General features: G+C 55.0%; 2 protein-coding genes across 3 annotated transcripts; both read left to right on the top strand.

The window, feature by feature from the left end:
- Positions 1–363: 363 nt before the first annotated feature.
- Positions 364–15,986, top strand: NFKBIE (NFKB inhibitor epsilon). The gene is made up of 6 exons (XM_068157300.1): positions 364–815; positions 12,976–13,078; positions 13,592–13,823; positions 13,996–14,084; positions 14,375–14,623; positions 14,911–15,986. The coding sequence occupies exons 1-6, from the start codon at positions 478–480 to the stop codon at positions 14,974–14,976; spliced, it is 1,077 nt and encodes a 358-aa protein (XP_068013401.1). The 5' UTR covers positions 364–477; the 3' UTR covers positions 14,977–15,986.
- Positions 15,987–17,173: 1,187 nt separating this feature from the next.
- SLC35B2 (solute carrier family 35 member B2) lies at positions 17,174–25,615 on the top strand. Of its 2 annotated transcripts, none has more exons than XM_068157278.1 (4): positions 17,174–17,231; positions 20,866–21,059; positions 22,050–22,210; positions 23,455–25,615. In XM_068157278.1, exons 2-4 carry the CDS (start codon positions 20,903–20,905, stop codon positions 24,391–24,393), a joined length of 1,257 nt encoding a protein of 418 aa, XP_068013379.1. In that variant the 5' UTR covers positions 17,174–17,231; positions 20,866–20,902; the 3' UTR covers positions 24,394–25,615. The 2 variants fall into 2 exon arrangements, with proteins under 2 accessions (XP_068013379.1, XP_068013387.1); XM_068157286.1 differs by having other exon boundaries at positions 17,180–17,231; positions 20,863–21,059.

Raw genomic sequence — 25,615 nt, 5'->3', positions numbered from 1 at the left:
TGCCGGGTTTGACAAGGTCCCTCTCCCACCCCTGGCAAACCTGCCTACTGTTTAAACAACTCAAACAAGCAAGGCAGAGGAGGAGGCAGCTCCGGGACCCACCAGCGCGTACTCCCTGGCAGGGTGGCCCTCTGACCTACACTCCTCAAGCTGCTGGACCTTGCCCACACGTGCCGCGCCCATGGGTAGGTTTTCTCTCTTCTGTACTGGACAAAGCGGGGGGGAGCGGCAGTCGTCCCTTTGGAGGGTGCGGGGGGTGGGGGTGTGCCGGGGGGTGGGGGTGTGCCGGGGCGGGGCGGCAGTGGGGGGAATCCCGGGCAGGCGGGGCTGGGCGGGGCTGACTCAACGCGGGCAGGAGGAGGAGGAGCCGTCGCGGAGCCTCTGCGCAGGGCGCCGCTGGCTGGCTTTCCGGCCATGAGACCCCCGGTGCTGAAGCCGGGCTCGGGGCCGCGGCGGGCGAGCTGTGGGCGCTGAGCGATGTCGCGGATGGCGGGCGGCGACTGCCGCAAGGAAGCGGCGGGCTGGGAGGGCGAGGACGGGCAGTGCGACTCGGGCATCGAGTCGCTGCGCTCGCTGCCGGGCGGGAGGGACACCCCTGCTGCCCCTGCCGAGACGCCTCCCGCCGCCGAGGCCGAGGCCGAGACCCTCGCCGAGACTGCCGAGGAGCGGCTGGACTCTAGCTACGGCTCCGGCGCCCTTCCCGAGCCTCTGCCCGGGCCGCCGGCCGCCTGCGGCGCCGAGGAGCCGCCGCCGTCCGAGGGGCTCAGCCGGCAACAGCTGGAGGCCCTCACTTACATTTCAGAGGATGGAGACACGTGAGTGACCCTGGCCTCGGCCCCGACGCTCCTTCTTCCCCGGGGTCGGCGGGCGAGCATCGGGCCCCCACTAGCCGCGGACTAGGCCCCTCTCACCCTGCCGCTGGCGCGGAGCCGGTGCTTACAGATAAGCCTTGCTTTATCTGCGCTGGTCCCCGGCCCTTTCCCGGGGACCTCCCGTCCAGCTGGCCTTGAAGGACTCCGAGGAGCCTCCGGCTTTGCGTTGCAGACGGATACGTGCTTTGGGTGGGTGACTAGCGAGGGATCCGACCTATGTCCAGCATAGAGAGGCAGCCCAGGCAATGTGGCCAGAGAGCCGACCTGCTGTGGGAAGCCCATCTCGAGTGGAAGTTGGCCACCGATACTGCTCAGCCAAGCAACCCAAGGGCTGTTTGTTCTCAGGTGGCGATGGCCTTGCTTTGCCAGCCAGCCTGTACAGCTGTAACTCCCAGCAGAGTTGCAACACACGCCCCACTATGGGGCTGCCCTCCTCAGCTTCTGTGACAGAGATGAGTATTTCTGTTAATGAGAGGAGGCTTCCCACATCTGTAAAACTCTTTCAAGGGCAGAGATATCATACTGGTTTGGCTTCTAGTAACTTCCTTCAGCTATTCACAGTGTTTTCCTGTTGCACATTCTCTCAGTGGAAGGTTTTCTTCACGAGTACACACACAGCATGAGTGAAGTGTGCTCACAGCTAAGGGCAAAGCTTTACCCCAAAACCAGGCTGGAGTTTAACCATGAGTAATGGTGGAGGAAGAAGAGAAACTAAGAGGCACTGACATGAGCAAGCAAATGTCTTCAGCAGCAGGAGCAGCAAGAAGGCTCTGTCCTTGCCTGGCATAGTGCATTTTTTTCTCTGGAAACTTTCAAAACCTACCTGAATGCATTCCTTTGCAGCCTGCCCTAGGTGATCCTGCTCTGGCAAGGGGGTTGGACTCGATCTCTGGAGGTCCCTTTCCCTTTCAACCCCTAATGTTCTGTCATCCTGTTCTGAAGCTAAAGACAAGCTGGGAGCCAGCCCAAGCGTTCACTTCCCAGTTGGAAGGAGCCTGTGCATGTGGGAATTAGTTCATTAATGCCCATTGTGTGATCTGCTCTGAGGATTGGCTGGAAGTCTTGTGGCAAGGTTAGACTAAACCCAGCCTCCCACGCTCACCAGCCACACACCTAGTTAGTGCTTTTTCTTGTCCTGTCCTATCTACAGACTTGCTCTGGGGCTCCTCAGCATGGATGAAGTTCATAACCTTTCCCAGCTGTAGTATTAGAGCCAAGCTGCTCATGGAGAGTGCCAGGAATCTTTTAAGGTAGACCTCTGGAAGTGAATGTCTCAGAAGAGCCCACCAGACTAGACCATTATGGTGTGCTAAGGGCTCTCTGCTTGCTCTTCTACAGTGAGCCAAGCAGATGCAGCTGATTGGAGATGCTTTTGCTGCTTGGGGCTGTCTTGTAAGGTGGCTGAACCCTTTGCTTGTCAAACTTGCTTGGAGAAACCTAACACAAGCATCTAATTAACCAGGGAAATATTAATTAGTGGTGCCTTGGTTACTGTAGGCAGGAGAGGCTCCTGGAAAGTTCACCAAATGGTTGCAGTTGCTCTTCTGTTTTTTTCTCACTGATAGTGCAGTTCAGAACAGGAAATGCGTAAAGAATGAGAGACGGAGCAAAGAGGCTGCTGGTGGTGCAGCTCATCCAGCTCCAGGCTGGCCATGTCCTGGCATCTCTCAGCACTTGGAGAAAAAACTATTCTTGTGGTTTGAGTGGCGAGGCTGTGGATTTCTGTTTCTGCTATTCCTGTCTCTCTTCCTGACACTGTGGCAGAGGTAGGCGGCATTTATATTTAGAAACGCTGAACATCCACTGCTTGGTTGATGCAAATGAGCGCCGCGAGCAGCCGGCGACTCACTGAACTGCCACCAGTTTCACCTGCAAAAGCCAAGTCCAGGCTGCCAGTAACAGCTACATTCTGTGGAGCCATTTCTCATCTAGTGACAGAAGGCCTTGGGAGAAGAGGGACTGGATGGCCACAGGCTGCATCCCTTTCATCCAGCCAGACAAACCCACCGCTGCCTTTTCATCTCTGTCAGTAGCACAGTTTCTGGTGTGCTTTGCTTGAATGCCTGCTGCAAAACAGCTCCAGGCTGAGAATTAAAATCATACTATGATCATTATGTTTCAGAAGATTTGGGCAAACAGCACTTTCCTGTAATTTTAATTCTGAAAATACAAAAAGTTCAGGAGTTCCTGTTTCCCCCAGATGCCCTGGCTGGTAGTGGAGAGGAGCACCGGGCTCACACTAACAGCTGGCAAAAGTTTTGTCTCTCCATCTGACAAATACCTTGTCTGTCCATAGTTTCTCTAGCTTGCCCACCCATGATTCCTTGATGTATGCCTTTGAGGGGGCTGTGTTTTTCAGCCTGTGGGGAAGTAAAGGAAATAGAGACAGAGGAGAGGAGCACATGCTTGGGCTATCAGCAGGATCCTCCTTGGATACCTTCCTGCCTATCTCTGTGGTAGAGGAGCATTAACCTAGGCAGGGTGAAGCAATGGGACTGAAACTGACTCTTCCCTCCCTCAAAATTAGGAGTCCTGCTTCTACAGGAAGGAAATTGGCCAACAGAGGAGATGTGGGTGGGATGGTCAGTGGAATGTGTGGGTACCATCTTCCAAGAATCGTTGTCCAAGTCTCAGCCCTCCCCGTGCCTTTCCAGTGTCACTGGCAGTCCCTCTGCCTTGAAGTCGGAGCTGCACTGAACTTTAGTCTTCTAGTGAGAGCTGGTGGTTGAGGGTGAGGAATGGGGTGACAGGCAGAAGATGATGGTTGTACTCAGGGCAGTGATATGTATCCTGCTTATTCTGCAGCTGGGTAGAGAGCAAGTCCTGTGTGCTTAAGCAGCCTCCTCCAAGCATCTGTCTTTATCTCATGAACCAAGCAGTTTCCTCCAAGTGTTTGTGTTTTCCTTGTAAACCAGCTCCTTTTCTGCTGAATTGAATCCTTATGGGAGTGCTCTGGGTGGAAGTGAAGAGAAGGGCTTTCCAGCTGCAGGCATGGCTAGCTCTGAGCAGGCTGCTAGCAGCTTTATCACTGTGCCCTGGCCTCTGGACAAGCTCAGGCTTTGTTAAGATTCACTAAGAAAACCCCTTCCTTCCCAGCCTTGCCAGGCAGATGCATGAGTACAGTATCCTGGGAAAGGGGTGAGCATAGGATCAGCTCCTTCAGAGTGGGATGGGTCTGCTGAAATTGTCTTTTGTGTTTTAGCACAAGGGAAAACCTCTCTGCTCGCTTGGGCATATGGCAGCCTCTGTCAGCTCTGGAGAGGCAAGGCTGATTCATCAGGGTGGGAAATTAGGCAGAGCTTCCTTTCTCTAGAACCGTGCATTCTATCTTAAAGCGTTTCACTTTCTGCCCGTTCTGGTCTTTGTACCACATGCCAGTTTATGTCATCAGTACCTGGTGCCATGGTGATGGGTCCCTTGGGCAGCTGGGTAGAGCGCATGCAGTCTTGCTCTGGGCCCTCTTGCTGTGTGGTGCTGCAAGAGCCACCCTCCTGCACAGCTCCCAGCCTGTCTTCTGCATGGGGCCCTCCAAGCAAAGCAGCACAGCTTGTCTGCAAGGGTAAGGGCTGGGAGACCCCAGCTCAGTCACAAGAGAGCAATCTCAGCCTCCTCATGTGGAAAATAGAACCCAGTGATTTTTGGTGGGGTGTGTGTTTCTGGCAGGGAAAGACAGAGGGGAGCAGAGGAAGCCCGACTTCCTCCTTCCATCAGAGACAAGTGCTGCCCCATCTCCTGATAAGAAATCACGTGCCAGTGACTTGTGAGCTGAGATGCCTTAACAAGGGCTCAGGGACAGTTTATCGAGTCAAGCTGGGGCCCCATGGAAGCTGATGTTCTGAGCTCTCCTCCCTGCGATAATAACAAAGGGGCCTTCCCTGCTGAGCTCTCCCCCATGTGAGAGGCATGGCACAAAGGCTCATCTAGGAGCCATTTCTAATGGTTGTTCATCAATATATGCCTGTTGTAACCCAACTCCTGTAGCCCTGTGCTAGAAATATTCCCCATGCAGGGAATAGATGCTGTCCCCATTCAGGCTGCCAGCTCTGGTGTAGTTGCTTGCTTGGTGCTTGCCCTGCTGTGCAGGGGTGTTACTGAACCTCCCTACCCATGGATCCCAGTGTGTGTGTGTACGCCTCAGGGAATGCTCAGCATGTGACAGCAAAGGGAAATGACTAAGAAAGAAGGAAAAAGAAGCAGAAGACTAGAGAGCCACAGTTTTAGAAGGATTAAAGAAGTCTGGTGCAGAGAGCACGCCTGGATGCTGGGAGTTGGGCTGGGAGTCCCCCTGCTCAGCTGTCATAGGCTGTTGCTGGCTCCCCATCAGGGCATGGCCATAGTTGAATGGGAAGCAGAGAGAGATGCTCCTGATTATTCCAGGGGGGCTTTAGTCCAGCTTCTTGTGCCTGGACTCTTGGCTCTTCTTTGTACCTGCTCAGGAGTTTGGTGAGCAGGCGGGGAGGGCTTGGTGTTCCTCCAAGTGACAGCAGGCAGCTTTGCATAGGCTCCTTGAGGATGCCCTAGAAGTTGCTAGCTGCCACAGGAGTCACACACATACAGCCTTGATGTGAGATGGGTAAGTCCTGGCAGCCCTCTGAGACTGCAGGCATGAAGAGATTTATTTTTTTCCCCTCTTCAGATGACATCAGCCTGGCCTGGAGGAAGTTCCTTCAGATTTTCCACCTTGGAGCTGGGGAGAGGCACAGGGAACTTCAGCACAGAGGAAGGGAAAGAATGGCTGGAAATTTCCATGTCCTGGGATGTAGAAGACTAATGCCTGAGAGTAACAGCATAGTCGAGGTGGGAAGGGAGAGGCTTGAGCTCTGCTAAATTAACAAAGAAAGCTTTGACTCTTGTTGATTTTATTTTTTTAAATTATTATTTTAAATCCAGTGTAGGTGACAGAGGAGTCAGATGTGACTCTTTAGAAAGAGAGGCTGTGGGGTCTGAGCTGTGAGAGTGGCTATGGGTGCCTCTTCGTGAGCTGCCTGGGATGTTCTTTGCATCCCAGAGATAGGAAGCCACTCTGACTAGGGCAGATGGAGGGCTGAAGGGGGGTGGTGATGCACCCTAGACCCACAGCTAGTGTCCAGAGAAGGGCAGCGAGGCTGGGGAGAGGCCTCGAGCACAAGCCTTAAGAGGAGAGGCTGAGGGAGCTGGGATTGTTTAGCCTGGAGAAGAGGAGGCTCAGGGGAGACCTTGTTGCTGTCTACAACTACCTGAAGGGAGGTTGTATCCAGGAGGGTTGGTCTCTTCTCCCAGGCAATCAGCACCAGAACAAGAGGACACAGTCTCAAGCTGTGCCAGGGGAAGTTTAGGCTCAAGGTGAGGAGGAAGTTCTTCCCAGAGAGAGTTGTTAGCCATTGGATGGAATGTGCTGCCCATGGTCTGGAGTCACCATCCCTGGAGGTATTCAAGAGGGGATTGGATGTGGCACTTGGTGCCATGGTTTAGTTGTGAGGTCTGTGGTCATGGGTTGGACTTGGTGATCTTTGAGGTCTCTTCCAACCTTGATGATTCTGTGATGAAAAGAAAATCCTGAGGCAGTGAGGACATATGTGAAGCTTTAAATGTCTGATAGGCTATATTGTACAGGTTCTGGCAAAGCCCTGGCACTGTCCTCTTGTAAGAGGTTATTCTGACTTCAAGACTGTATAAAGAAACTGTGAGAGAATGTGCTTGCCTCCTGATGAGTGAGAATCTGAATTTGCTCCATTTGAACTGAAGTTGCTGCTTTTATTGCAGTGGTTTGTCTTGCTTCTCAGCCTGTGACTGGGCTGTCCTGGAATGGGCTGACCTGCTTTCTGGCTTGGCCCATCCCTGCAGTGATGGTAGTGTGGGACAGATACCTCATCTTGCATGGAGCATTCTGCTTGCATTTGATATTTAGTGCTTCTGCAGTACCAGACCCACCAGCTGCTGAGAAATGGAGCAAAAACGCTCAAACGTGTGGGTGCAGAGACTTGAGGAGTTGAGGCCAGGGGTGCTGTATGTAAGTGAATGGGGCACCTTCATCTCCCCACCTCTTCCTCTGCCACTTCACTGAAAAATGAGGTGCTCACGCCCTTGTATTCAGTATCACTAAGGTTGGAAGAGACCATTGAGTCCAACCTGTCACCACAGACCTCATGACTAGAGTAGGGAGGACACTACTGCCCACTGCAGGCTTGATCTCACGACCTTCCCAATAAGGGTCTTATGCACTACCAGCTGAGCCATCAGGTCTCTTGAAATACTTCCCCAACAGTCAGCCCTTAGCATCCCTCATCTACTAGTACCCAGAGCAGATGCTGTGCAGAGTACCACAGGAAAAGTGGAGGCTGTTGACGCTGCTCACCCATTGCTCCCACACCTCCCTTTGGCCCCAGAAGTAACAGGCTGGGAAGCAGCTGCTGCCAAGGCTGAGCTCTTGGAGGGCTGCAGAGCAGGATGGAGCTTTGCTTGCTGAGCCTACTGGCAGGGGTTCATGTTGGTGGCTGAGGAAGCGGTTAGCAGTGCAGATTATGGGGCTGGAACAGGAGAACAGGGTAAGTGTGGAATTCCCCTGCTATTTTCCTCTTCCCTTGATCTGCTTTCTATTGCTTCTGGGGCCATTTCCTCCCCTGAACAAGTTTCTCTCGTGTGAATTGTTTGCCTGATTTCCTACTGCTCCACTCAGCCAAAATAAGGAGCCAGGAGTGAATAGTTCCTGAAGCTGGCAGGGACCTTATTTAAAGAGAGAGAGAAAAACTGTCAAGGCACATTCTACTGAATGCTGGACTCCTTGTCTTACATGCTTCTGGGGTGAGATGGTGAAGAGAGAGGCTGCTTTGCAGACAAGGTGTCTTGCTCCACAAATGGGATGATCTGCATGGTCAATCCCTTTTCTAGAGGGAGGGAAGAGGATAGCTGGAGAACTGGGTGGACTTTATCAGTTCAGCTTGCGTGTCAGAGCTGGGTGTCACCCTTACTGTGTTCTCCTGCCTCCAATTTTCAGGTGTGGACACTTTTCCTACCAAGTGCTTGAGGTCGCTCAGTACAGAAATGGATGCTCTCATGTGCCTAAACTAGGATCATCTTGGACGTGGCCTGTTCAGACCTTGAGACATCCCTAGGGACAGCTGTGACCCCTTTGCTCCAGGATTGTTATCTCTCAGGTGATGGGTAGATCACCCTGTGCCCATGAGACCTTTGCAATTCAGAGCACTGGGTCAGATTGTGCCAGGATCGAGCTGGTGAGCAAGTGGAAAAGCTGGGAATGAGCCCAGCAGTCTGTGCTCCTAGGCTGGCCACCTCTCCCCTGCCCACAGCTCCACCATCCCCTGCTCTTTTCAAAAGTCCCTGCTGGGCACTCACCCCTGTAGCAGTGTGGTAAGGGAGGGAGCAGGCAGAGGAAGGTAGAGGAGATTCATGCTGGTAGCTGAGGGAAGGGCAAGGATCTGAGCATGGCAGTGTGGAGGGCTGCTTCTGGCAAAGGCATGGGGCCACGGCTGGATGAGGAGGAGTGTCTGGGAGCAAGCAGGTATCTGCATCACCGTGCCCTGGCCTCAGCTGTGAGCACTGTGTGCCAGCATGCAGCGGCCTGTCAGCAGCTGGGTGGTGTGGCTGCCATGGCAGAGACAGAGGTTTGCTTATAGCCATGGCTGTGAGAAAGTGGAGTTTGGCAAGATGCTTGTGCCTCAGGTCCTCTGGGCGTAGGAGGTTTCACAGCTTAGCAGGAGATGCTCACGACTCCTGCTTGGCATCATTGCCTATGGGCAGAGTGCTTTGGTGCACACATGCTCTGGTGAGCTCATACCAGCCCAGTGGCCTCTCTATGATTCCCCTGAGCTCTTGCAGCCATTTCAGGAAGTTGAGGTCAGACAATGAGGAAAGAGGAGAAGGAAGAGGGAGGTGGAGAAGGAAGAGGGAGGTGGAGAAGGAAGAGGGAGGTGGAGAAGGAAGAGGGAGGTGGAGAAGGAAGAGGGAGGTGGAGAAGGAAGAGGGAGGTGGAGAAGGAAGAGGGAGGTGGAGAAGGAAGAGGGAGGTGGAGAAGGAAGAGGGAGGTGGAGAAGGAAGAGGGAGGTGGAGAAGGAAGAGGGAGGTGGAGAAGGAAGAGGGAGGTGGAGAAGGAAGAGGGAGGTGGAGAAGGAAGAGGGAGGTGGAGAAGGAAGAGGGAGGTGGAGAAGGAAGAGGGAGGTGGAGAAGGAAATTCTTTGAAATAGGTAAATCCCAGCTTTGAGGTGAAAGCCTGAGCTCTGCCTGGGTGAAGATGATTTCCCTCCTTGCCTCTATGGCATAGGCATCCAAACTTGCTTGGTGCCAGCCCAGCTCTGAGTGGTTTTACCACCTTGGCAAGCTGCAAAGCCACTCAAACTAGGAATAGTGGGGTGCCAGTGGCATCAGAGGGCTGTCTGGGGTTTCCATCTCCCCTGAGTAACTGCCTCACTCATCCCCACATGACAGTGCAGCATGGTGTGGGTTGTGGCAGAAGGGTCAGGGGGATTCCTGGGGATGCGGGGGCTGGCTTCAGCAGGGTGCAACCCCAGGGACTGCTCTCTTCCCCCAGGAGCCCAGTGTGGCTCTGGAAAGTGAAAGCAGCAGCGGTTTAAAGTTCAAGCTGAATTGCCTTGGAAAGTCCCCTGTCTGACAGTCTTATTTCTGTCATACCTGAAGAAGGCAGATTCCACAGCCTCCTCCAGCACGTGGTGCCTAAGTTTGGAGAAACAGAAGCTGTCTCTGCAAGAGGGCAAAGGACGCCTCAGAGCAGGCACTGCCACAGACCAGGGGCCTAGTACCTGCATCATACCCAGGCTGGGGCCAGCAAGAGCCCACTGAGCAAAGGGCTGTTTTTGCAGCTGGGTCCCCCAGATTTGCCCTTCACTCTTTCCCCGCTGCTAACCTAGCTTCAGCTCCTTGGCTATGCCCGTGTCCCACAGTCTTCCAAAAGCAGCCAGACCCTGCCCATGGAGCCACTCAGCCCTGGCTTGCAGCCTCCTCCTCTAGGGAGTGCTGGTGGTGAGGGGACACACCATGGCAGTGCAGAGGCAAATATGAGGGCCTCCTCCTTCCAGCAGGGAATTCCCTGCCATGGTGTGACCCGGGACGTCCCTGGAGACGCAGTGTCTTCGCCCAGCCTCTGAAGGAGGAACTGGCATTGTTTAATTGCCAAAAACAGGGCTCAGCTGAGAGTGCCTGGGGTCCCAGTTGCTGGCTCAACCCTCTGACAGTCTTTGGAAGGGGTTGGATTAAGGACGTTTTGTGGGACTGACCTCTGTGCTTCTCAGCACATTCATGTTGCCCCTGCAGCTGGTGAGAAGGCAGCGCCAGCCCTGAGGCTCTGCAGCAATATTTTAAGGCCAGGTCTTGGCTTCCCATCTGCAGAAGGATGCTGTCCATCCCTCACATTACAGGTGACATCCCAAAACTGGGCTGAGTGGGGTGTCTTGCCAGGACTGGCACAGCTCTCACCCTCCATTCCTCAGCCCTGCCTGCCTCCTCCAAACAGTGTGGGTGGCAAGAGCCCATTTAAAGCCCAGGCTTCATTTTGGACCTGATCTCTGCCAGAGATAAAATCCTACCCAGGGGTCCAAGTGCACTGTTGAGGTGGCAGGAGGCTCAGCTCATGCTCTGCAGAGTGGAGTCTGCTGCTTGCTCCTTGCTGCTGCCCATCATCATAGTATCACAGTATAACTAAGGTTGGAAGAGACCTCGAGGATCATTGAGTCCAACCTATCAACACAGACCCCATGACTAGACCATGGCACCAAGTGCCACGTCCAATCCCTTCTTGAACACCTCCAGGGAGAGTGACTCCACCACCTCCCTGGGCAGCACATTCCAATGATGAACAACTCGCTCGGTGAAGAACTTTCTTCTCACCTCGAGTCTGAACCTCCCCTGGCGCAGCTTGAGACTGTGTCCCCTTGTTCGGTGCTGGTTGCCTGGGAGAAGAGACCAACCCCTTCCCGGCTACAACCACCTTTCAGGTAGTTGTAGAGGGCAATGAGGTCACCCCTGAGCCTCCTCCAGGCTAAACAACCCCAGCTCCCTCAGCCTCTCCTCATAGGGCTTGTGCTCAAGGCCTCTCCCCAGCCTTGTTGCCATTCTCTGGACATGTTCAAGTGTTTCGATGTCCTTCTTAAACTGAGGAGCCCAGAACTGGACACAGTACTCAAGGTGTGGCCTAACCAATGCAGAGTACAGGGGCTCAATGACTTCCCTGCTCCTGCTGGCCACACTATTCCTAATGCAGGCCAGGATGCCATTGGCCCTCTTGGCCACCTGGGCACACTGCTGGCTCATATTCAGGCAGCTGTCAATCAGCAGCCCCAGGTCCCTCTCTGTTTGGGAGCTCTCCAGCCACTCTGACCCCAGCCTGTAGCTCTGCAGGGGGTTGTTGTGGCCAAAGTGCAGCACTCGGCACTTGGACTTGTTGAATGCCATCCCATTGGACTCTGCCCATCTGTCCAGTCGGTTGAGGTCCCTCTGCAGAGCCTTTCTACCCTCTAACTGACTAACATCTGCTCCTAACTTGGTGTCATCTGCAAACTTGCTGATGACTGACTCAATCCCCTCATCCAGATCATCAATGAAGATGTTAAAGAGGATGGGGCCCAGCACTGATCCCTGGGGAATGCCACTGGTGACTGGCTGCCAGATGGATGTGGCACCATTCACCACCACTCTCTGGGCCCGGCCCTCCAGCCAGTTCCTAACCCAGCACAGAGTGTTGCAGTCCAAGCCACAAGCTGACAGCTTAGCCATCAGTTTGCTGTGGGGGACAGTGTCAAAGGCCTTGCTGAAGTCCAGGTAGACCACATCCACCAGACAGGTCACCTGATCATAGAAGGAGATCAGGTTGGAGAGGCAGGATCTGCCCTTCCTAAATCCATGCTGGCTGGACCTGAGCCCTTGGCCATCCTTCAGGTGCGCAGTTATTGCCGCCAGGATAATCTGCTCCATCACTTTCCCTGGCACTGAGGTCAGGCTGAGTGGCCTGGAGTTTCCAGGTTCCTCCATCCAACCCTTCTTGTGAATGGGGACCACGTTGGCCAGTTTCCAGTCATCTGGGACCTAACCGATGAGCCAGGATGGGAGGAAAATGATGGAGAGCAGCTTGGCCAGCTCATCTGCCAGCTCTCTCAGCACCCTAGGATGGATCCCATCCGGTCCCATGACTGGGGCTGGCCAAGGGTGTCTGCCAGGGAAGGGGGGGGCCTGTGGCAGGGGGCCAGTCTGTCTTCACAGGACAGCCTTGGAGTGTAGGAGGTCATCAGAGGGCACTGGAAATTCCCGCTCAGCTCAGCCTCCATCCTGCTCTCACTTCTGTTCTGACTTTGCTGGGGGCCATCATCAGACCTGGCTAGGAATAAAACCTCTCCCTGGCCTGGGGGGCTCTGGGCTGTCAGGCCACTGAATGGCTGTAGGGGCCACAGCTCTAAGGACCAGAGCTCCCTGCTGTCCATCAAGCTCCAATGGCTGCACCTCTGGTGCCCTGCTGCTCTGGTGGGCTGCGTGCCAGCCCTGTCAGGGCAGTGCTGAAAGGGAAGGATGTGGGGAGGAAGAAGAGGAAATTGGTGTGAGCCAACAGATTGGCTGGCATGGAGACTGTGCCATGCAGGTGATAGGGTCTTGCCTGGCTTTGGCTGCCTGCCTTCATGGAGGGGAAAGCAGAAGTCCAGTGTGCAGCTAGCAGCAGGGAACTGGAAATCCCCAGGCAGCTGCCAGAGCATAGACCTCCCTCTGCAGCTGCTGGTCTCGGTCCTTGGACTCTGTGAAATGCATCCCAGGCTCTTTGGACCTGCACCATTTGGAGGCCTGGCTTTGGGCTGTGCTGAGTCCAAGCCTCACAGATGTTGTGAGGCCTAAGGGAGAACCCTTCAGTGCTTAGTGGGGACAGGAGGGTCTGTTCCCCTTGGGGATTGAAGTGAAAGACTGCCTTCACGCCATGTTCCTGCCTTGCCCTGCTGCCAAGGTTCCCCAGGGAGAGGGCAAAATGGAGAAGCTCTGAGCTGGTGGGAAGAGGACTCTGGGAATCAAGGAGGTTATGCCTCCATGCAGCAGTGGAGGTAGCTCTGCTCCTAAGCATGGGACTTGGGGCTCAATTTCCTTTTTAACTCTCCCATTCCCTTTATTCCCTCTGTAGGTTGGTTCACCTGGCCATTATTCACTGTGTCCCAGCTGTAGCACTCTGCTGCATCGCTCAACTGCCCAGAGAGGTGCTGGAGATCCAAAATGATCTTTTCCAGGTATGTGGACATGATGGAAGATGGGAGTAAGGCAGGTGCCGCAGGTTGCTCCCTGGATAAATGCCTAATCCAGTCATTCCCCAGGACCCCACCTGCTTCCTCTAAAGAGTGGTAAAGGCCACTTTTCAGGGAGGGGAAGAAGGGTGTAGGAGATAACCTGAGAGAGGTGACAGCTCCCAGCACTAAAGGGTAAAAGGGTCGTTTGTGAGGGCCCAGGATGCCACTATCCCAGAGGGTGGAGCAGGCATGGCTTGAAGGTGGCAGGCTAGATAACCTGGGAGACTGAATCTGCCCCCACAGGTGATCCTTGTGCTGAAGTGCAGGGAGCAGCAAGCTGTTTGCCCTCCCCAGTGCCAGCCGCTCATAACCCTGGGACAGGGGTGGGCTCCTGCACAGCAGCCTGTGCCCCCGAGTTGGCTCTTGTGGCTCTTGCAGACTGGTGTGGCTCGTCATGCCTTGTGTCCAGTGGGGCATCCCCCACTTCCCTAATTTCAGTCCTCATCTCCTCTCCAGACCCCACTTCACCTTGCTGTGTACCTGGAGCAGCCCAGTGTGATCCAGGCGCTGATCCACAAGGGAGTGAACCCTGGGCTGCAGGACCACAATGGCAACACCCCTCTGCACCTGGCCTGTGAGCAGCAGCACCTGCACTGTGCCCAGCAGCTATTGCAGAGCACAGCCCCACCAGAGGGTACAGCCCAGCCCCCTGGGTACCACCAGGACCTGCAGCTCCAGAACTGGCAAGGTGAGACATGGGGGGTGGTTCAGTGCAGAGTTGGCATCTGGGCTGGTGCAGAGACCATGCATTGTGTATGTAGGGATCTGGGAGCACAGCAGAGCATGCATGGAGCTGGGGTTGGCATGCCTTGGGCTGGTCTGGGCTGACTGTGTTGCTGTTTCCTGCCTCCCCACCCCAGGCTTGGCTTGTCTGCACATCAGCACCTTGAAGGGGAACATCCAGATGATGTCTCTGTTGCTGGAGAGTGGTGCCTACATTGATGTTCAAGTAAGACTGGGGACATATTGAGTTGTTTGGGTGATGGTGGGCCCAGCATGTAGCTCCCTTGGGCACTCCCTCTAGCCTTTGGGCAGGCAGTGCTGGGTGGTGGCAGGATTGCTGTGGGGCTTCGAGACACGGAACTTTGAAGGGCAAGGAGGAAAGGTTCACGGGGGCTGTTGGGTGCCATGACTGCAGTCAAGATGGGAACTGCACCCTGTCAACAGGGTATGGGTGGGTGCTGCAGGGCCCACCTGAGGGGACTCTGTACCCATGCCCTTGTGGTCGGCGGGTCGCAGGAAGGCACAAGTGGGAAGACACCGTTGCACCTGGCCGTGGAGTGTCGCAACCGCAAGGCTGTCCAGTTCCTGCTGCACAATGGGGCCTACGTCGATGCCCAGATGTACAACGGGTGCACCCCACTCCACTTGGCTGTGGGGCGCAAGGACACTGTCATCGCTGCCATCCTCTCGCACTCGGGGGCTGACACCCTCCTGAGGAACATGGAGAATGAGACAGCTCAGGACCTGGCTGATGGCAACGATGATGTGAGTCTGAGGGGGGAGGCCTGTGGTTCTGCGAGTGTGCCGAGGGGTGCAGGGGTTGGACAGTGCAGGTGGAACTCCTAAGAGGAGTTTCTAGCTGTGGCCATCCTCCCTGATAGGGTGCAGGCTCTGGGGGCCTGTGAGGTGACTGCCTGTTGCCTTGAAGCTTAGGGAAAGCCCAGACAGGGGTCCTTGGTACTTCCCTGGGGAGGTGGGAGGCTTCAAGGCTGGGAAGGAATATTTGAGCCTCTGCCTGAGCCTGATGGAGATGTGACCCTTGGCCTTTGCAGCTCCTCGCCTTGCTGCCCTTTGATGACCTGAAGATCTCAGGGAAGCCTGTTGTGTGCACTGAATGAGCGGCTGGATTCCTTTGGCTCGTCAAGATGCCTCCTTGCTCTGAACTGCTGCCCACTGGGACCTTGCCTGCCTATAATTGAGTGGGAGCAGAGCCACTTTGGGAGACTTATCCTTTCTTCTCCTCTTCGGAAAAGTTTTGTTTGCCTCAGGCTGCCTTCCCAGGGGGAAGAAGGTGGCACTATGAGCACTACATGAAAGGCTTAATTTTTAGTATTTGTGCCTAGCAACAGGACTGAATTTCCCCTCCCTGCCATCCCTTTGGTTTGTGGAGGTCTTCAACTTGCACAGGGAAGGAATAGGAGAGGACTCCTTTTCACGGTGGATGGAGCACCCTCTGGCACCCACAAATGCCATCAGAATAAATGTGGGGTGAAGAGAGTAATGCTCACTAATAAATGTTTGTTCTTGCTGTGGGTGCCTGAGGTCTCACATGATCTAACCTACTCCCTCACAGCAGTGGGAGGCTCAGCATTACCATGGGCACCCAGCATGTGAAGGCTGCAGGGGCTTCCCCAGCCTGCCTGCTCCCTTGGGTCCTTTGCATGGCACAAGGTGAGTGGCAGCACAGGGGCTTCTCCCTTGAAGAATTATTCCAGTGCTCAATGCTGAGGTTAGGGGTATCCCAGCCTGGCACTCTATTTTCTTGCTGCCTGTTGAGTGACTTCAAGGCTGAAGAAAGAGCATGGGAGGTGCAGAAGAGACCAGGCTGTAGATTGCTGCTGCTGCTATCATGCCTGACATCTTGCTACTGCACTCTGCTTTCCTTTTTCTCAGGATAAAAAAACAATCCTGCTTCATCTCCTGGCTTGGGATGTTATCAGCCTCAGGGCATAGGTCTCCCCGGAGTTTTAGATTCCTCCAGGCTGAAGGCTGAGGGGATGGCAGGTGTACCTACAGCTGCCTTCTGTTGTTCAGCTCTGCATCCTTCCCGGTGCCCCCTCTGAGCCCTAGGAGCACGTGCTGCGCATTAGGGAACGAGCAGCCACTCGCCCGTGGAGGTGGAAACACTGAGCATGCCTGACCCCACCTCAGCCAGGGACTTTCCCCATTTGCTGGCTGGCAGCAGCTGTTGCTTGGTGCAAATCCTGGATGGCGCAATTGCCCGAGATGTTGTGCTGTGAGCCGCTACCTTCCCTCTTCCCTTGGAAAGACAATGAGCAAGGGCCTGCTGCAAGAAAAGCAGCATGGGCTATTCCCTCCCCGGGCTTCTCTGGTGCTTACTTGGTCTTTTCAGCAGCCTTAAGTTGGATTATCCCTTTTCTTTTGAGTTTTTGCCTCTCGCCTTCCAGCAGGGCCTCACCCTGTTGCAAACAAGCTGTATTCTGCTTATGGGCCTCAACCAGTACCTGTCAAGGAGCTGGTGCCTACCTGGGCTGCTCCAGTGCCACCTTTACAGGGAGCTTGTGACACTCCCAGGTGGTCCAGCACAGGAGCAATGGGTGCTGCAGGGCAGAGCGGCATGCTGGAATGAGGTCTGCAGCTGGGCAGGAAGAAAAAGGCAGACCCAAATGATCTGCAAAAACATTTTTCATTATTTTTAATAAAGTAATTGTGGGGTTTTGGAAAAAGTTAAGTGTCTGTGTAACGTTATTGTGGGGCCACCTGACGGCTGCAGCCTTGCTTGGGGCTGGGCTGGGAGTGCAGGGCTGGTGGGCTGGGGCAGCGTGGGGTCTGGGGTGGAAAAAGCCTGCCGCCCCCGGGCAGAGCTCCGCTAGCCCCCGGGCTGTGCCCGTCGCTGGCAGCGGCTGCACACGTGCCTAGGGCAGGGCTGGGAGCCCCAGGGGAAGGAACGGAGGGAGCCCAGGGATGAAGGTCAAGGGCTTCTGCATGGCGAGAGGTGTTTTTTTTCCCTCGTCAGGCTTGGCTGGAGCTGAACGACAAGCGCGGGTTTAGCATGTGCGGGGCGATGCAGTGGGGCGCCGGCTCCCAGGCCTGGAAACCGCTTCTGGGGACCGGCCTGGGACCGGCTCGCCTTCAGCCCGTTGACTTCCCCTCCCCGACTCAGTATTTCCGGCTTCGACGCACGGGGGAGCCCATACCGGCCCCTTCCCTTCATCCAGCCGCCAAGCCTTGCGCAGGAGCTCTGTCCCCCGGCGCTACAGGAACGTGGCGCGGGCACAGCGCTGGCCGCCCCTCAGCCGCGGCCCCTCCGAAGCGGCAGGGGGCGCTGTGCGGGGTCGCCGCGAGCCCGCCGGGCAGGGATTCTACTGCTGCTGCCGGAGCGGAGCCGGCCGGGAGCGGGGCCGGGCAGCAGGTGGGTAGTGAGGCCGGGCTGGACGTGGAGTGTGGGTCGGACTATCGCTAGGCAAGGGTGGGTGAAGGCTGCCGCCGCGCTATCGGTTCGCTCCCTGTGGACGTGGCTGCCGAGCGAGGGGGCGTCTCCGGTACCCTGCTCGTCCCGCATCCGCCCGAACGATGCCGCTCTCCGTGCCTGGGCCTGCGGGGCCGGTCCCCGGGCAGAGGCCGCTGGCTCTTGGAGCCTAGGGAAAGAAGAACCTTCGAGCGGGAAGCGGGGTCCGCAAGAGCCTGTCCGCGGCGGAGGCTGCCGTTGCGGCCGGCCGGCGGGCGAGGATCCAGGCGGCCGGCAGCCTCCGCTGGCAGCCCCTGCTGGCAGCCCCTGCTGGCAGCCCCTGGCGGGAGGCGGCAGTCGGCCCTGGCGGGACGGTCTCAGGCTGCCCCTGCCACCCGGCCTTGGGCCGCCTGCAGGGCGGTGGGGCAGGCGCGAAATACCGAGCTTTTAAGTGAGGGGCGGGAGGCTGCTAAGCTTGCATTTGACCTCGACCCTTTGAAATGCTACGGATGGGCTTCAATATAGCAAAGCAGCAGGCAAGGATTTTTAATGGGTTTTTTCCAAACTAGCCTAGGACCCACACTTTTGCATCACAGCTAGAAGAATGTGGCCCACTGCGTCTCTGGAGCAGTGCTTTTGAGCTGTCCCTGCTGTGCCGAGGGGAGCAGTACCCGAGTCGGTTGTCTCGGCTCTCAGGCTGTGCTGCAGGCCCCAGACCAAGGCTCCTTTCACGCCTCGGCTTGCTGCCTGCTCGCCCTGCGCGGCCTCCCCCTTTCTACCTGGAACACTGGCAGCCCTGTTCCTTCCCAGCCTCGACCGGGAGGGCAGGGCCTTGCTGCACTGAGTCAGCTCTCAGGGCCTGGGAATTGCTAGTGCGGGCATAGAGAGCCATTGTGCCTCCACAGCCTCCTCTTCACAGTCGCTGTGGGAGAGCAGAGCTGGTTTGGCTCCCGTGGCAGTGCTGAGGAGGGCGGTGAGGTAACAGCAGGAACAGTTGTGCTGAACAGAGCTGACTGGCTGTTGGTCCGTGTCAAATTGAAGGGATTCATTGCCCATGAGTGTAGCAACCAACCCTGCCATTTCTATCTAACTTCTGTGAAAGTAAAGGGTGCTTCTGTACCCTCTTCCCGGAAAGAGGGCTACAGCAGTCGACTGGGATTATCTAATGTGGGCAAATCCAGGAACATACGGTCATCCTTTACCCCAGGTCCCTGCACTGAGCCTTGTTCTTGCTTGACACAGTCTATAGTGATGCTCCTGCAGCAAGGTTGAAGATGGGTGGCGGTGTCAACTCTCTTTTCTCCAATGGAGAGCAGGGGATGGAGTGGGAAATTGGAAGGAGGCACAGAAACCCACCCCCAGCTGTTGGCATTTCTCCCTACACTGGGAATTTCGGGGTCCTTCAAGTCACAGAAGGGAGATTATAGTGTGAAACATAGCCTTGGTTTAGGTCGGGTTGTTGGACTGTGGGGCCCTGGCCACAGCAACTGAGGCCAGTGACTGTGAAGATAAGAAAAGTCCCTCAGGTGTTTCCCAGGGGGGCAAAAGGTTCTTGGGGAGGGCTTGTTGTTCATGAAATGGCAAGGAACTTTCTTAGCTTTAAAGCTGCAAGTTTGTAGGTCAGAGTTTCATATAGTTTCATAGTTTCATTCAGGGTTGGAAGGGACCACAAGGATCATCTAGTTCCAACCCCCCTGCCACGGGCAGGGACACCTCACACTAGATCAGGCTGGCCAGAGCCTCATCCAGCCTGCTCTTAAACACCCCCAGGGACGGGGCCTCGACCACCTCCCTGGACAACACATTCCAGGGTTTCACCACTCTCATGGGGAAGAACCTCCTCCTCACATCTAGCCTGAATCTCCCCACCTCCAGCTTCATTCCATTCCCCCTAGTCCTATCACTACCTGAGATCTTGAGAAGTCCTTCCCCAGCCTTCCTGTAGGCCCCCTTCAGATACTGGAAGGCCACAATTAGGTCACCTCGGAGCCTTCTCTTCTGCAGACTGAACAGCCCCAACTCCTTCAGTCTGTCCTCATAGGAGAGGTGCTCCAGCCCTCTGATCATCCTTGTGGCCCTCCTCTGGACACGTTCCAGCACCTCCACATCCCTCTTGTAATAGGGGCTCCAGAACTGGACACAGTACTCCAGGTGGGGTCTCACCAGAGCTGAGTAGAGGGGGAGGATCACCTCCCTCGACCTGCTAGCCACACTTCCCTGATGCAGCCCAGGATCTGATTGGCTTTGCGGGCTGCAAGTGCACACTGAGAGCTCATGTTGAGCTTTTTGTCCACCAGCACCCCCAAGTCTCTCTCCTCAGGGCTGCTTTCCAGCCAGTCACTGCCCAGCCTGTATTTGTGCCTGGGATATGAGGACTCTCCTATTGGTTACAGTTGTATTATGGTGGAGCCAGGTACACCTCACAGGGCCTGAAGTCCTGTGATTCAGTTGTTTAGGGGGAGAAGTGATTAACATCTCTTGCCCTTTCTGCCACAGGAACCCAGAACTGCTTCTGGTGGATGTTTATGTAGCCAGCCCCACAGCACCCTCACCTGACTACCTAAAGGCAATCAGGAGGCTATTTGTATTGGAGAGACTGAGGCAGGGATGGAGCATGGGTGAAAGAAACCTTCTACCCTGATGCAGGAAGATGCAGCATACCATGTGAGGCAGGGATGCAAATGGCCTTGCACATAGGAAGTTCTTGTCTGCTTGTTCATTCTGTTGTGTATCTGATATTCTTGTTCTTTGCATGGCCCCTGAATATCAAAGCTTTGCCTTTGTGAGGGAGTGGACAATGGAGGGAGTATTAAAGCTGTTTTAAATCTGGCTAGGTCACCACCTTAGGATTATGGCTGAAGAATATCAGCTATTCCTTCTCAGATAGGCCTGGTAAAGTCCCAACCAGTCAGCTGGTAGGAAAGTTCCTTCCCAGCCTTGCTCTCTGACTATTGCTTGCCAAGCAGATGAGTCCTGGTAATTTCCTGTGAGCTGTGGGGAATGCCTTGGCATACTCCCTTCCAACGCTGCCTGGGGAGTGGGGGAGGCTGGCAGTTGGAGCCCTCCCCAGCTCTCCTCCACTCACCTGGTACAGCCAGAGGGGGAAGTTCTGAAGTGTTTGTTCTCAGAGGAAGGCTGCTCTGGCCACAGGCTTGAAACATGAGCTGCTTGGTAGGAGTCACTTTTTCCATTCAGTGACCTTTTCTTTTTTACCCAAGAGCTGTGCTGAAGTTTAACCTAAAAAGATGAGGTGCAAGGTGTTCCTTGAATTTGGAGTAAGGGCACTGTCAAAACCACGTGGTTACAGGCAATGGTCAAAGGTTCTCTCTGGTCCCGGAAATCCAAGTTTCTAAGTCCACATGTCTTAAGCCAGAGCAAACACATCTAGTAGAAACAAACATGAATGTCTGGCATGTGCTTTTCAACTCCAGAGGGCTTTCCCTGTACTGTGTGCTGTTGATGTTGCTCTTGTCACTGGGGTGGGATCTGGGTGCTGCCTGCTGGCAGACAGCAAGCTGGGCAGTGGGTGGCACAGGCATGTGAAGCAGGGCTGGCTTTGTACCAGTAGCCCACCAACTGCCTCTTCCTCTTTCAGCAGATTTTGCCTTCCCCTTGTGCTGGCTTCCCTCCCTGTGATGGCTACTGGTGAAGAGATCTCCCCTGCCCTGCAGGACTCATGGGGCGACTTCTGGCTCTTCCGTTTCTTTGTTAATGCTGCTGGCTATGCAAGTATTGTGGTGCCAGGGTTCCTCCTCATCCAGTACTTCAAGAGAAGGAATTACCTGGAGACAGGTAAGGGCAGAAGCATCCCTTCCACATCCTGCCACCTCCTCTCCACCCCCTTGGTCAACCCTGTTGCTGGTCAACCCTGTGGCTGGAGAGTGGCCAGGCAGAAAGGGACCTGGGGATACTGGTCGATGGTAGGCTGAGCCTTCAGTGTGGCCAAGAGGGCCAATGGCATCCTGGCCTGCATCACAAACAGTGTGGCCAGCAGGAGCAGGGAGGTCATTCTGCCCCTGTACACTGCACTGGTTAGGCCACACCTTAAGTCCTGTGTCCAGTTCTGGGCCCCTCAGTTTAGGAAGGATGTTGAGTTGCTGGAAGGTCCAGAGAAGGGCAACAAAGCTGGGGAGGGGTTTGGAGCACAGCCCTATGAGGAGAGGCTGAAGGAGCTGGGGTTGCTTAGTCTGGAGAGGAGGGGACTCAGGGGTCACCTTATTGCTCTCTACACCTATCTTAAGAGAGGTTGTAGCCAGGTGGAGGTTGGTCTCTTCTCCCAGGCAACCAGCACCAGAACAAGAGGACACAGTCTCAGGCTGCTCCAGGGGAGGTTTAGGCTGGATGTTAGGAAGAAGCTCTACACAGAAAGAGTGCCCATGGGAATGTGCTGCCCAGGGAGGTGGTGGAGTCACCATCATTGGAGGTGTTCAGGAGGAGACTTGATAGGGTGCTTGGTGCCATGGTTTAGTTGATTAGGTGGTGTTGGATGATAGGTTGGACTTGATGATCTTGAAGGTCTCTTCCAACCTGGTTTATTCTGTTCTGTTCATTACTGACAGCTTGTTTCCCCATCCTGCTTTGTCAGACCAGGCTTGAGCTGCTTGCAAGGCTGCATCTCAGAACTAGGTGCTATCTAGGTGCTATCCCAAAATAAATTACTTTAAGACCCCTGCACCAGTAGATGTAGAAGCTAGTAAGGAGGGGAGGTTCACCTGTCAAGCTGATGCAGCTTATGGAGCCCAAGCTGAGGGTAATTCCGTCTCCATGTTCTACCTCGTTCAGGCCGCGGCATTTGTTTCCCTGTCATCAAATCCTGCGTGTTTGGCTCTGAGGTGAAGTCTGTACACCAGGAGGATGGCTCCCTGCCACCCCGGGCAGAGCCCACAGAGTCCTCTACAACCCGACAGGTCTTCAAGCTGCTCTTCTGTGCTGCTGGTCTACAGGTAGGAGTCCTTTGCATGGGAGGAGGCGGCCAGCAGATTCGTGGCTGCCCAAGGATGCAGTGCTGTTCTTGATTGGTGCTGGGCTGCAGGTTAGGGTACAGCCTCTCTATCGGGATAGCCCACTAGCACTGCTGTATCACCTGTAAGGGCTGCAGAGGTCAGTTTAACTTAAGTCATCTGGGTTGGGGACTCCTGTCCCTCTGACTGCAGTCCTCTGCAGCCATGGATAGGGAAAATTCTGTGATTCAACAGATTGTTAGCTTTTGTTCTGTCCCTCATGTAGGAGCAGCAGATAGTCTGAGTTCTTATCTCCCGGGCTCTCCTCTGGGTCACCTTCTGGGGCTGATGCATCCTGCCTTGATAGATTGGATTCAAATACGGGAGAGAAATACTGAATTCAGCTACAGATAAACAGGATTTTTTATTCTGAGTTTCCCTGTTTCTCAGCTACAGCCTGAGTGTCACTAGGAAGGGCAGCTTTTTGGGTCATGATCATTGTGATAGAAAAACCCACGCCTCCCACAGCCAGCAGAAGATACCCACTCTCTGGCCTGCTATCCTAGCCTGTTCAGCCTTGCTGCAGTCACCAGCAAGTCCTTCCATCTCTCCGTGCCTCAGTTTCTCAGGAGGGGATGTGTGGTGAGAGGAAGTCTGTGTTACTTCTGTGAGGGGCTTGATACTGTGTCACCAAGGCTGCTGAAATAGTGGAGGTAACAGCCAGAACAGCAATCATCCCTGAAGGACAATGTCACCTGCTGGGTTTGAAACTAAAATTCATTTGGGTGAAAAAAAATGAGCCCAGGGAGCTGGAAGTGAAAACCAGTGCAGAGGCCACTGGGAAAACTGCAAGGGCCTGCTGCAGGGGTCTGGCACCAGACTCACAGCTGTGAGTCCATAAGGTTCCCTGATCCTGTTGGTCTGGTTCAGCATGCAGCGTAAAGTGTGACTGCTCACTGCATGCCAGGATGTTGGCTTTGTGGTGTTCTCTCCCTTCAGGAGGCTGTAAACTGAGCAGGTTTGGGATGGGATGCTCCTGACTGTAACTGCAGGGGACAGTGGGTTCCCTCAGAGGGGTGGTGGAGCAGGGTGTGGCCCTATCTCCCATCATGTCAGGGAAGCATTGCCTTGCGGAAGATGAGGCAGTGCTGGGGCAAGCAAGGATCTCCTGGGGTCCATTCTTCCCGTGGGTGTTTGCAGCTGCCATTGCAGGTCCTGACTCTTCCTGTGCTGCTCCTGTTTCACAGGCCTCCTACCTCACGTGGGGCGTGCTCCAGGAGCGTGTGATGACAAGAACATATGGTGCCACTGAAACAGACCCTGGTGAGAAGTTCACGGACTCTCAGTTCCTAGTGTTCATGAACCGCATCCTGGCCTTCACGGTGGCTGGTCTGTACTGTGCTCTGACCAAGCAGCCACGTCATGGGGCTCCTATGTACAAATACTCCTTTGCTTCCCTCTCCAACATCCTCAGCAGCTGGTGCCAGTATGAGGCACTCAAATACATCAGCTTTCCCACCCAAGTGCTGGCCAAAGCCTCCAAAGTGATCCCAGTGATGATGATGGGCAAACTGGTGTCACGTAAGAGTTACGAGTACTGGGAGTACCTCACTGCTGCCCTCATCTCTGTGGGGGTCAGCATGTTCCTGCTCTCCAGCGCTCCTAACAGGCACGTGTCCACCGTCACCACTTTCTCAGGCATAGTTCTCCTGGCTGGCTACATAATCTTTGACAGCTTCACATCCAACTGGCAGGATGCCCTTTTCACCTACAAGATGTCTCCTGTGCAGATGATGTTTGGTGTCAACGTGTTCTCCTGCCTCTTCACCGTGGGCTCGCTCCTGGAGCAGGGTGCCTTGCTGGAGTCGATACACTTCATGGCCCGCCACTCAGAGTTCACGGCCCACGCCGTGCTGCTCTCGGTGTGCTCCGCCTGCGGCCAGCTCTTCATCTTCTACACCATCAACCAGTTTGGGGCAGCTGTCTTCACCATCATCATGACACTCCGCCAGGCCTTTGCCATCCTCCTCTCCTGCCTCATCTATGGGCATGCTGTCACTGTTGTGGGCGGGCTGGGCGTAGCTGTTGTCTTCATGGCCCTCTTCCTCCGCGTCTATGCCCGCAGCCGCATGAAGAAGCGCAGTAAGAAGCTTCCGCCAGGCGAGAGCCCCGTACAAAAGGTCTAAGGAACTGGTGCCATGGCATCTAAGCCGTGCCTGCAGTCCTGCCTTCACTTGGGATTCTTGCTTGATTTCTCAGAACCCGCTGAAGAGCAGGGTGGGGTATGGATAGGCTGTACCAGTGACTCACTTTTCCACCTGCTTTTCCTGGGAAAGGGGCTGGAACAAGCCCAGGGAATGCTCTGGGCTGCCACAGTTCCAGGCCTTTCCGTTTGCCTTAATAGGTTGAAGACTTCCAGCTGAGGCATGGGCCTGAGGGCTCGCATCCTGGAGGAAAACCAGCATGGGGCTGCTGGTATTCCTACCCCACCTCTGTCTCCTAGCTTCTCTCCAAAGTCACTGAGGAACAAGGGGGTCTTTTCCCTGGCACCGCCTTGCCTCTGGCTAATGCTTCTCCATTTCTGTCATTACAACAGAACTCAGCCAGAGAAAAGGGCAAGCAAAACACTAGCTTACTTTTTGATAGACCTCCATGTGTGGCAAGTCCCAAGCTGAGCCTTTCCCAAGGCTCTCAGCACCCCTCCCAGGAGGTGCTCGAGGTAGGGCAGGCGCAGCTAAGGGGAGGTCTTCCAGCCTGTCCTACCTCAGGTCTGGATGTGCTCTGGGAGGGCATGCTGCAGTGAAAGCCAATACTTCCCCATTTGTTTTTTTCAGTTCTTGCCCTGGCTCCAAGACACTTCCCTACCCTGAGCCCAGGCTGATTTTTATGCAGAAGCCGAGGCTGGCTGGTGTGGCCCCCAAGGCTTGATGAGTTTTAAGTTGCTTTTTGGTTACATTTGCTGCTGTTATAGGCCAAAGGCTGTGCTGCCCAGAAGCCCCAGCATCGCCTTGGGGTGTCTCAGTGCCATGGTTTGAGCTTTGCAGCTGCCATTCAGAGAAGCACAATAGCCCCTCTTCTTCCTGCCCACTGGAGGCATCAGCCCTAGCTTTCCTGGGGCTTGGCCAGAGCCCCACTGTGCCTGGAGGGCTGAAAAATGGGGCAGTCTCCTTGCAGTGCCTTGTTCCTGCTCCCCAGGCAGCAGGGGATGGAGCAAGCGGGCACCTGCTCCCCAGAGCAGCGGAGGACAGAGCAGTGGAAGCTGCTCCTCTCCAGGAGCCTGGGTTTTACTGGTTAACCTTTTTCTCTTCAACACAACCTGACTGGCAAGACAGCAGGTTTTGGTACTTTTGAAAGGCAACTTTTTTTCTTATTTTATTTTATTAAATTAAAAATGTGCTGCATAGAGTG

The sequence above is a fragment of the Melanerpes formicivorus genome, unplaced genomic scaffold (genome assembly GCF_026170545.1).
Source record: "Melanerpes formicivorus ecotype bairdi unplaced genomic scaffold, bMelFor1.0.p_v2 SCAF_2, whole genome shotgun sequence".
In the NCBI taxonomy this organism is placed as follows: domain Eukaryota; kingdom Metazoa; phylum Chordata; class Aves; order Piciformes; family Picidae; genus Melanerpes; species Melanerpes formicivorus.
The sequence above is the reverse complement of the archived record's forward strand: the minus strand, read 5'-3'. Positions and strand labels throughout refer to the sequence as shown.

Excerpts from the sequence above, each read along its gene's own strand:
- NFKBIE (XM_068157300.1), top strand. The coding sequence starts at position 478 with ATGTCGCGGATGGCGGGCGGCGACTGCCGCAAGGAAGCGGCGGGCTGG. Across the intron at positions 816-12,975 it reads ATTTCAGAGGATGGAGACAC|GTTGGTTCACCTGGCCATTA; the intron begins GTGAGTGACCCT and ends TTCCCTCTGTAG. Across the intron at positions 14,624-14,910 it reads TGGCTGATGGCAACGATGAT|CTCCTCGCCTTGCTGCCCTT; the intron begins GTGAGTCTGAGG and ends TGGCCTTTGCAG.
- SLC35B2 (XM_068157278.1), top strand. The coding sequence starts at position 20,903 with ATGGCTACTGGTGAAGAGATCTCCCCTGCCCTGCAGGACTCATGGGGC. Across the intron at positions 21,060-22,049 it reads AAGGAATTACCTGGAGACAG|GCCGCGGCATTTGTTTCCCT; the intron begins GTAAGGGCAGAA and ends TACCTCGTTCAG. Across the intron at positions 22,211-23,454 it reads TCTGTGCTGCTGGTCTACAG|GCCTCCTACCTCACGTGGGG; the intron begins GTAGGAGTCCTT and ends CCTGTTTCACAG.